This window comes from Glycine soja, chromosome 11, assembly GCF_004193775.1.
Source record: "Glycine soja cultivar W05 chromosome 11, ASM419377v2, whole genome shotgun sequence".
Lineage (NCBI taxonomy): Eukaryota > Viridiplantae > Streptophyta > Magnoliopsida > Fabales > Fabaceae > Glycine > Glycine soja.
Window position 1 is genome coordinate 11,311,333 of NC_041012.1, and position 10,962 is coordinate 11,322,294.

The 10,962-nt window shown below is 30.3% G+C and overlaps 1 protein-coding gene across 1 annotated transcript; it reads right to left on the reverse strand.

Annotated features, from left to right (window-relative positions):
* Positions 1 to 6,012: 6,012 nt before the first annotated feature.
* Positions 6,013 to 10,208, reverse strand: LOC114374045 (mitogen-activated protein kinase 13-like). Its single transcript, XM_028331636.1, has 6 exons — positions 9,812 to 10,208; positions 9,388 to 9,517; positions 9,154 to 9,291; positions 7,459 to 7,791; positions 7,111 to 7,294; positions 6,013 to 6,827 (listed from the first exon to the last, which is right to left on the reverse strand). The coding sequence occupies exons 1-6, from the start codon at positions 9,967 to 9,969 to the stop codon at positions 6,649 to 6,651; spliced, it is 1,122 nt and encodes a 373-aa protein (XP_028187437.1). The 5' UTR covers positions 9,970 to 10,208; the 3' UTR covers positions 6,013 to 6,648.
* Positions 10,209 to 10,962: the final 754 nt, after the last annotated feature.

Genomic DNA, 10,962 nt, shown 5'->3' on the forward strand with positions numbered 1-10,962 from the left:
TGTCTATTAATAGTTTAGCGAATTTGCGGAGATTTTTCTCTTTCTTTCTGAAAAATATCATATTGTGTTAGCAGTGTTAATTCATAATTGTTGAGTTGCTAACTAATTGTAATAGTTTTTTCACTTTAAAATCTTGGTTAAGGTAAGAGGAAGTGAATCATAATTAAAAGATAAATCAGTCATCGTGGTTATGCGTGAAGTCAGACAAATCTAATCGATATTTCTAGTGTGGAAGTGCCAATGGCTGAGAAAGTGAGAATCTTTTTTCACAAACAGACATGAAGAGGAACTAGTTGAAAATGGTTGAAATTAAGGAAGAAAAAGGCATATCGTGCTAAATAATTGTTATGCGCTGTCGGAATGTACAGAACTTGCATCTCACTAATGAAGTGGTCCAAGTCAATTTAACGGTCTTTATGGTAATTTCCAAATGCATTTGAAGTTCTGGAAATGATTAATTAGCATGATGGTAAAGATGAGATTTGATTTACCCAATGAATAATTACCCTTTTCTTTTTTTTTTTTTAATTAAAACAAATGAAAAAGGAAAATGTATATTTTAAAAACTGTAATCTAGTTTGGTTACTAATTTTGGAATCTACAAAAGTTAAGGTTGAATGTATGAAAAAAAAAATGAGTGGAAAAACAACAAGACTAACAAATTGAGTAGGACCGTTAGCCTTGAGAATTGGGATTCTTTTCTGTCTTAACTTCTTTTTGCTGCTATCTTTTCAATATCATGTGCCTATCAACTTTACTAGAATAGAATATACTATGGTTTATATAAGATGTAACCAAACTCCAGAACCACATATTTTAAACAACTTTCCTTGAGGGGATTCTAATTGTACAGGTGGATGACCACATCATAGATAAAGTTGGAACGAAAACAAATGATAGACAACCTTTAGATCTCCCACGAGGACGAGGACTAGTAGTGCTTATGGAATTTTGATTTTAAAGATATCATGGTATAAACTATCCGATTCAGTTTAAACTTTGAATAAAATAGTGATTCTCTTATTAACATCATATGATATAGTTGATAGATAATTTTATCTCTTAAACATGTGATTATAGATTTAATCATTGATTTGTGTTATGAAAAAATATTTATTGGAAAAAATCAACTCTTTAAATAAATCTCAATATTTCAAGAAATTAGTCATTAACTTTCACTCAAAAATATCTAATTTAACAATAAAAAAAATGTGACTCTTTATGCATGAAAAAATTATTACTTAGTCCAAAACCATCACATTTGATATTTCAATTAATAGTTATGTAATATATGATCTAAGAGATATACTACTAACTTAAAAGTTAATTGTTTTTATAAATATGATATTCTGAAATTTAAAATACAAAACAATGAATTTAACCGCAAATATTGGAAATTATGGTTAACCATATCGTTAGATCAATTTCCAAAAATACTTAGAAATCGTTTACCTAAATCAATCATCCATAATTGAGAGAAACGATAACAACATACGTATTTTCACTTTGATTGATGCTGCTGCATGCCTTAGTGCTTCTCGGAGCTCCTAAAACAGGTGTACATGTTTATTGTTTTCTTTTATTTACACAGATGCGTTAGTTATCAAATTCAATTTAATCATAATAGTCATCATAAATTTGAAAATATAATTTACAAATGTGTAAGTTATCTTCAACGATAAACTAGTTTGATCAAATTAGAGCAAATTGTTTGAAGCTTTTGAAGGTTGATGTGATGAAAGAACAACCAACACAATTTTACATTGCCACACTATCCCGACGAGAAAATAAATTGAGGCAAATACTGAATGAGCTGAGCTTCTACTAGTTGTGTAAGTAAGGGTTGTTAACATGCGCTAAGGTTTTCTTGTAGGATAGGAGGGGGAAAGAAAATACAGTGCTTATGAAAGCATTATGTGAGTCTTTACTTTTCTTTAGGAAGAATTGTAGTTCAGTTCTTATATATTCACCTTCAGTTTTGAAATAATCGTGGCTTTAAGGTTGAAATGTTTTTTTTTTTTGCAAAGATTAGAGAAATTCAAGTATAAGTTGATTTCACTATATTACCCTCTCACTGCGTTAAGATTCTCTCATTTCACTTACAGTATATTTGGATTGATATAAAAAGGATAAGATGAGGTTTTGAATTGATATAAAAAGGATAAGATGAGGTGAGATAGGAAGGAATGAAAATGGTACCAAATTCTAAATTTTGAATTTTTTTTCCTAAACCACACATTAACATTCACATGAGACAATCATATTTGAATTAAGTACAATTATTATAAACGATTAAGTTTTTTTTTCCAAATAAATACAATTACATATCTAAGACTTAAATTCGAGATTTTTAATTAAACGGAAATAACTTTAATTTAATTAATATGTATGTTTAATGGTTTTGAATTGTTTAAAATACGATATGATGATGAAATAAAATGAAATTTAATGGACCGTGTTTCATTTTATTGCATCCAATATTCATCTATTTTTCTTCTTCTCTAATTTATGAGTATGAAATAAAACTAATTTCATGGATGGCAACTGTACTTTTTCACTATTGGATAACTAAATATAATCCTAGTAGGGATAGCAAAAGGCAAGAATGAAGTAAAAATAATAATTAATACTGATAGTTTTCTAAAAACAATATATAATTTCAAATAAACTATAATCTCTAAAGTGATACTATTTTGAAGCTGAAAACATTAATTTCATCAACTTAGAATGTCTTAATGCAAAACAGAAGTTAAGAGACTTGTTGAGTACAAAATCATTTCATGAGCAAAATTAATCAGTCAATGACCATTTGCAAGAAATGTCAATCTCAATGCCCATACCTTTAATATTTCTTTTTTTAATTTATATTGGTTTTTTCATGTACATTCAAAACATTGATTTTTTGAGGAATTTAGAATTATTTTTTTAATCACATGTTTCAATGAAAACAATAATGGTTGAACTGAGTAAGATCATTATAGGAGTTTTGTGTTCATAATGATCTTACTCCTATTCAATTTGAATAGGATTACTTTTAATGACAAAAATACATGTTATCTAGGGGAAAAAAACTCTCTTGCTCAACACAGAAAATTTAGCATACATTGAAAATTACCATTTTTTTATACATTAATAACGAAAATGTCATGGCAACTGAAAAAAGAAACGGAGTAGGATGCATTATGTAAGAAAATTCTTTACTCTCTACCAAGTATGCATTGTTTCCCTCGTTTAGAAATTGTGCTGGTTCACCTATCAACTTAACTAGCAATAAGAAGAACCTATCAGGAACTCCAAGTCAAAGTTTCCAACATCCCAAATTTAACAATGGCATAACTAAATAAGTATTTATTTTATCCAAAAAAAAAGTTTATCTATTTTATCCGAATTTTAAATAAATTTATCCAATGACATGAAAGTATAAGTTATTAAAAATGAGTAATAACAATTCCGTTGAATTAAAATTTAGAAAAGTGATCACCTATTTTAAAAAAACAAACAAATAGTCTATACACTAAGAATAAAAATATATTTTTATTATCATCCAATCACAAATTATAATATATACTATAATAAATTTGTTGATTGTATAATAAGAATGATCAATTTTAATTATCGATTATATAAAAGTTTTTACAGAATGCACAACAATTAAAGTCTTTTAATGTAGTTTTTTCATAATGTTAAATGATTTCTTAAAAGAGTTCATGACTTTTAAGAAATTATTATTATTATGACTTTTAATATAATTATTATAAAAATTAATAAATTTATTATATATGATATTTGTGATGAAATAATAATATAAAATTATTAATGTATAGCATATTTTGTCTCTTAAATATGTATTATTTTTTAAATTATATTATTTATAATTTTTTATCATTCTTAGATTTTCATAAAAAAAAATTAAATTGATTCTTTGTTCAAGTAGTTTCAACTTCAACTTATCTTTTTAGAAATAAACATATATTTAAAAAATTAATACATCCTTAAGAAATCATTTAACATTTTGAAAGATTGCATTAAAATAAAGAATATACTAATAAGAATAAAAAGTGGACACAAAATCAATTAGCTCTGCCTGTGTTTAGTGAGCATCCATCAAATGAAATGATGAGCTCGATACAGTGTGCTTAAAATGCCAAAGTGTGGTTTTCTTTTAATTACTTTTTTCAAGACATGAGCAATATCATAAACATCAATTTCACTCAAGATATTATTTTGATTTTTATTTTAAACTTCTCTCAAGTTTCACTGAGAACTTAAGTACAACTCATTAGTGACTAATCAACTAAAGGCTAGTAACTTGCTAGTGGACCCGACATTAATTGACATTTCATTCAAAACGAGTGACAAGATTTATTCTAGGAAGTAAACAGAGAGAAAATACATCTTCCTAATCACAATCACTTTTAGCTTACCAATTCCATTTTAAGACCTTTTTTCTTAAAAGAATCAAAGCCTGGGGCCATGGAAAGCAGCAGGAACCTACCAGGTACTACTATCCTTGGCCAAGTTATGTAGTCCACACTCCACAAATTTTGTCGGTCTCAATTCTCGTAGTTTATTTGATTTGGTGATAGAAAACCATAATGAGTATAAAATTAAGATAAGTTCAAAATTTATTGCTCCAAAAAATCACGATGAGTTCAACTTACTGAAACGAAGTGAATGTAATTGTCTCAGTTTAGCATAATCATATGTTACTACTTACTTTAGATTTTGAGACTGGTATTTGTTGCAAATTCTAAATTGCCAAAATTCAGGTAATCTCCACTAACACAACCAGAGCGGACGTAGGTACACATGAAGGGGGCCTTAGCCCCCTCATTTGTAATGTATATAATATAAGATTTTAATGTTAAATTAATTATTTTATTTGAAGACTTTTATTATATAAATAAATAATAGTATTTAAGTATTAATTTTATTTTGCTAAAATATTTTATTCTTTTTTATAGTATCGATCACCAAAATAATGACATTTTTCTCTTTTTTCAAACAAATATTTTTTTTTATAAATACTATTTTTTATAGTCTTTAAATTGAAATAATTTTATTTATTTCTTTTTTAAAACAAAATATTTGACGTTACTTATTCCCTTTGTTAATATTTTTTCTTTTAGAATATATTATTATTATTTTAAAGATTATAAATATTTATATTTGTAACCAAATGACTTTATTAAGTTATATAAAACATTAGTCGAGAATATTTTAATATATTCTAGATTTTTTTCTTACAAAATAAATAGTTAATATAAATTTTTATTATAAAATTATTTATATTATATTTGACCCTAACTTTTTTGGCTTGATCCGTCCCTGAATACAACTAATGGTGAATGTTATTACTACCATCGTCAAGTTGTCTCCATAGCCACCTATTAGTACTATTGTCAAATTGTCATGATCATCATTAGTCAACAATTGTCACAGTTAATATTACTGGATTTAAAATACCATATCAATTACGATCATCATTGTCGTTAGTATATTTTCTGCTACTTCTATAAACTTATTTCACAATAAACCGCCATTAAACGAGTCAGATTTAGTATGCCCATAAAATAAACTAGAAACGTACCCATGGTTTACACAATAAGAGAAAAAACTGAGATAAGGTAACGGAAAAGTGCAACACATTCGTGAATTCATTTCTTCTAAAGTTTAACTTTTAAAAAATAAAGGATAAAGCGGTAATCATTAATTAAAATATAAGTTATTAATATTATAATAAAATATTTGCACATGAAAAAAAATTATGAAATTATTAAAAAAATCCAAATAACAATTATCCCTCTCCACTTTATCTTCCAAAGTGAATTTCACAATTTAGAGGAGCCAAATTCCACGTGGAACTTGCAAGCCAGTAGGACTGCTAGAATACTGTATAATCTGAAGGAAAAGATAACTTACAAGCACCTAAAATGTCTTTAGAAAACATAAAAGAAGTATCACTAAATTTCAAAGTGAAAAACAAATAACGAAAACAAAACCACAATTATAAGCACCCAAAATTAAGAACCACTTTATTGTGGCTTATCTTCAATAACTTCAGTATAACTACTATATTTGGATATTTATACAATTCGAAGCCGAAGAAGACAACGTCTTGGGACTTGGAGGCATTTGATTATGCCCCTCTCTTATGTATAAGAAGCACCAACGCTTTGTGGGTACCATAATCCTCCCCAAGAAATAAAAGAAAAAGTAAAACACATTGCCCTCTCAGGACAAAGGAATTGGGAGAACCTCCCTAATCACTCTGATTACAGATTACAGAATCACATGCAGCACTTGCAACTCCAGACCTCTAAAAACAACAATTTATGACATGTTTTATAAAACTAAAACCACTTTCCCACCCAACTCCAGCCAAACCTGTATTATGAAACTCCATAGAATCTAATGATAAAAAACCATTTTGCCCCGTTGCATTTGTATAGACAAGCATTAAGTTTCTTATGTATAAACAAGCGCACATGTTGCATTTGTTTTAGCATCTTGATATAGGTCTTCTTGTATTAGGGAGACTTTTGATTTTCTTTAACTGCGGGGTATGCTCCGTTTATTATTGTATCATTTTGAGTTTAATATAATTTACATTTTTTTCCAAAAAAAAAAAAACCATTTTGCCAAAGGCTATTCCAACATCTGATGATCCTGGCTGAAGTTTAGAGACTCCTTCCATATGAGCTCCTTTATATCTTCTTCTTTGAGAATTGTCTGTTCGAAAGAAAATATGAAAGGAGTTGGGCAAGTGGGCTCCTCGTTGATCTCATGAAGACTTGCCATATAGGGGTGATTCAGGGCTTCCTCGACTATGCAACCATAGAAAAGAAGTAAAACTTACAAAGAAATTAAGGAGAACAATACGAAATAAAGGATGAGTTTAATGTCTATGTATTGACATTATAAAATAATTTTACACGATCATCCAATCACAAATCATCATTTGAATTATTTTAAGATAATTATTTTAAAAGTCAACAAACTTACCATACATGGTGGACTGTGATTGTACAACTGTATAAAACTTTTTACACCGTCAGTGTATAACTATTTTTTCTTATAAAGGATTGTTATCCATAAAGAGAGACATACCAGTTATGCGCTTGGAGGGATCAAAAACCAGCATTTTCTCAGCAAGATCAATTGCTAAGGGGGACATTTCAGGAAACCGCTCTGCGAAGGATTGCTTTTCTACATGTGGGAGCTGCTTAACATATTTCTTTGCATTATCACTTCTGAGGAATCCAAGATCCGAGTCATTTGGTGAACCTAGTAACTGTTTTGAGAGATGATTATGAGGAATTTGTTCTTTGGAAGCTTGTTTTAACTACTAATACAAATTAAAACAGATTTCAGAAGACAAAGATCCTAGCATATTAAATTTATCTGCCAATTCGACCCAAGGCCAGTATTGAAGCGATTAAGAGAAAGAACAAATACCTCAGTTATAAGGGCCAACTGTTGGACATAATCTTTACCAGGAAATAAAGGCTCCCTTCTAACTATCTCCATCAAAATGCAACCAACCGACCAAATATCAATAGCTGCAGTATATTCTGAACAGTTTAGTAGCAATTCAGGGGCTCTGTACCAACGAGTGACAACATATTCTGTCATAAAGTCGGTCTCAGAGGTTGTTCTGGCAAGCCCAAAGTCACATATCTTGAGATCACAGTTTGCGTTGAGAAGTAAATTGCTTGGTTTTAGATCTCGGTGCAAAACATTTGCAGAGTGGATGTACTTCAATCCTCGCAAGAGTTGATATAAGAAGTACTGCAATGATTTAAAACACTACTTAAGCTTTACGAACTACAACTTCCTTGTTAAAATACAAATCTATACGTCCAAAATATAATGAATAAATTTAAATTTGTAAGATAATGATTCACTATCAGTTTCAAGTAAAAACATCAGAACATCTGATACTGGTTACTGAATACTTATAGAAGAAGGTACTCAGACGACAATAGATGGTATTATAAACTGATCCAACATTGCTTGACCAAATAAACAGTTCCACTTTCACAGTAGCAATCTTAATAAGTTATGTAGTAGCAACAAGTTTCTAAGATCACTCAACTAGTTAGGTTACTTTTCCATTTGTCTTGAATCCTCCATATCAAGAAATCACTTTAGATTCCAACTAATCTGGGTTGAGCTAATGGAATAACTTACGGGGTAAAGTTATCCTAACACCTATTTTCTCTGTTCACAAAGAATTAACTTGAACCCGGAACTTCGTTTTAGCAAAACCAAACTTCCTACCATTTGAACTAAATCGTTGGTGGTACTTGGTAGTTACTAGTTCAGTACTTAGGTTACATTTACAAATGAGAAGAAACATTCTGCAAAATTTTGTTCATCTCCTATACCATCAAAAAGGGTTACCTAACAACCACCAAACAAACAGTTTAAAACTCAACTTCATCACTCCAAAGTGCTTCATCACGTATATTGCTTTATATAGTAAGTTTCAGTAATTCAGTGTGTCCTACACATTTTACCCTTTTCCCACCTCACAAACTCTAGTAGGCAGGACAGATGCGTATTGTATGGGAAGCATAACAATTAACAACACAAACAAAATAGCAATAATTCAACAAATATGTCCACAACATCCACAAAAAAAGAAGAAATCAAATCCACTATAAATGTAAACTCTCTATGTCCTATTACCATAAAGAGAAATATTAGTTAGTCACACACTCTCTTTTAAACAAATTCTTTATTACTGACTAAAATTTGTTGAAAATCACAAAATTTTACAAGTCTCATCTCATCCCTTATTTAATGAGTTTCACTCATGACAGAGTATATGTTAGAAAATATGGTACTAACACTCCTCTACTATACATATCTCACCATCACCCCTGCATCCAGGCTTTACACCCTTCAAAACCCCTCTCACAAGTCACAGCAATCTCATGCCACTCCTCTCTCTTCTCATACCAAACCAATACACACTTTTTTCAATTTACAAACACCATCCACTCAATCACATTCTTTTCTTTTGCACTAACACCCACACTAACTATCACGAACTCAATCACTTCTCTGACACGTAAGCCAGGCATTCCAAAATTCAAACAATTAGCACCACTTAGCAATAATGCAAAAACACACACAAGTCCTTACCTGGCAATGCTCATCGGTGAGAGACTGATTAGACTGTATAATCTGATGCAGATCGGTGTCCATCAATTCGTACACAATATAAACATCGTTGAAATTCTCCCTCTCCGCTGGCCGAATTATGTCCTTTATTTTAATTATCTGCATAAAAATGGACCAAATCAAACCAAAAAAAAAATGCACAAATCACTAATTGTTAATTCTACAAATAAAAGAATCAGAAAAAACAAGGCGCACGTTATCATGTTCCATGTGACAGAGAAGCTTGATTTCCCTGAGCGTTCTCTTGGCATCGATCCTGTTGTCAAACGCATTCCCAATCTTCTTTATCGCCACTCCTTCTTTCGTCTCCGAATTCGTCGCACAGCTAAACAAATAAATTAATTAAATGAAAAAATGGAGTAGTAATGATGGAAGATTCGAATTGTTCAAATCGATATTTCTAATAAAATTAATAAATTAATATTTACCAATACAAAAAAAAATTTAAATATATTTTCCCTCTAATAAATATCGAAATATTACAATTTTCGATGTATTATATTTTTTCCTGGGTTTTGACGGATCGAACATTTCCCAAAGTTACATTTCTAATAAAATTAACAAATATGCCGATAAAATAAAAAATGATGGAAGTTGAGGGTTGAGAGAGTGAGCGAACCAAACGATGCCGTATGCGCCGCGACCAACGGGTTGGAGAGGGGGAGCGTACTTGGAATAGACTTGGAAATGGCTGCCTAAGATGTTGTAGCGAACGTACTTCCCTCCGTGAATTGGAATCCCTTTCGGATTCTCAGATTCAGCACCATTGTTTTCCATTTCTCTCCGACACACCAAAGCAAGCAAAGTGAGTGTGAAAACTGAAAAGGGTTAGTTGTTGAGAATTTGGAACCCAGAATATGATTAAGACTTTTTCTTTTTTTTGCCGTTAAACTTTTCAAATTGAATTTCAAATGTTGGATGTGTGAATCAGCGATGTAATCTTCATCATGTATTGTTTGTTGCGCTTGCCTTTTTTTTTTTTTAACTCCGATTCTGATAAAAAAAATTCTGATTAATCTAAAATTAGATCTGAAATCTGATTAAGAATTGTTTTTGTCAATCATCTTAACTTTAATATAACCACTTGTGCCTCATCAATTTGGTTCGATCCCATTTGTCATTACTGATTAGTGATTAGTAGTGGACTGCAAAATAACAAAATACCAAAGTATGGGGATTTTCTTTCGAAATTGAGTTGGCTTTAGGGAAATCCTGCCTTTTTCTTGATGCTATTTTTGGGCTCACGTAAAACAAATCATAAGGGGATGATGCTAGGAGGGGCACCAGCTCTATTACTTACATCCAACATTTTTTTGTTAATTCTAAAATTATCTTACGCTAGGTATGCGAGTTTGTGATTGATCCATATAATTTATATGGATAAACTTAATCAACTTGATCCGTATGATTCATAAGGACGAACTTGATCCGTATGAGTCATACTCATACGGATCAACTTAAGTGAAGAGCATTTTCGTCCATTCACTTAAAATGTTGGGTGCACCAGCAATAATGATGGTTGCACCTAGCATCACCAAATCATAAGTGAAAACCAAGAGAGCCCAAGGAAAGGCCCAGATAGATAATGGATAAATGCGTTACAGATCAGGACAGCGTGTCCTACTTTGGAAATGCTATTCTTACCACTTTTTTCTTTTCCCATCGCCTACTTTTTAAAAAATCATTGAAATTACAGTAGTACACTGATATATTAAATAGTTTCTATATTGGATATTAAGTAATTTTAAATATTTCAGTAAAAAAGACACT

Bases quoted from the DNA above. Each gene is read 5' to 3' on its own strand.
- LOC114374045 (XM_028331636.1), bottom strand. From the start codon at position 9,969: ATGGAAAACAATGGTGCTGAATCTGAGAATCCGAAAGGGATTCCAATT. The intron at 7,295-7,458 runs GTATTTGTTCTT...CTCTCAAAACAG, and splicing joins AGTTGGCCCTTATAACTGAG to TTACTAGGTTCACCAAATGA. The intron at 6,828-7,110 runs GTATGTCTCTCT...ATGGTTGCATAG, and splicing joins TCCCTCCAAGCGCATAACTG to TCGAGGAAGCCCTGAATCAC.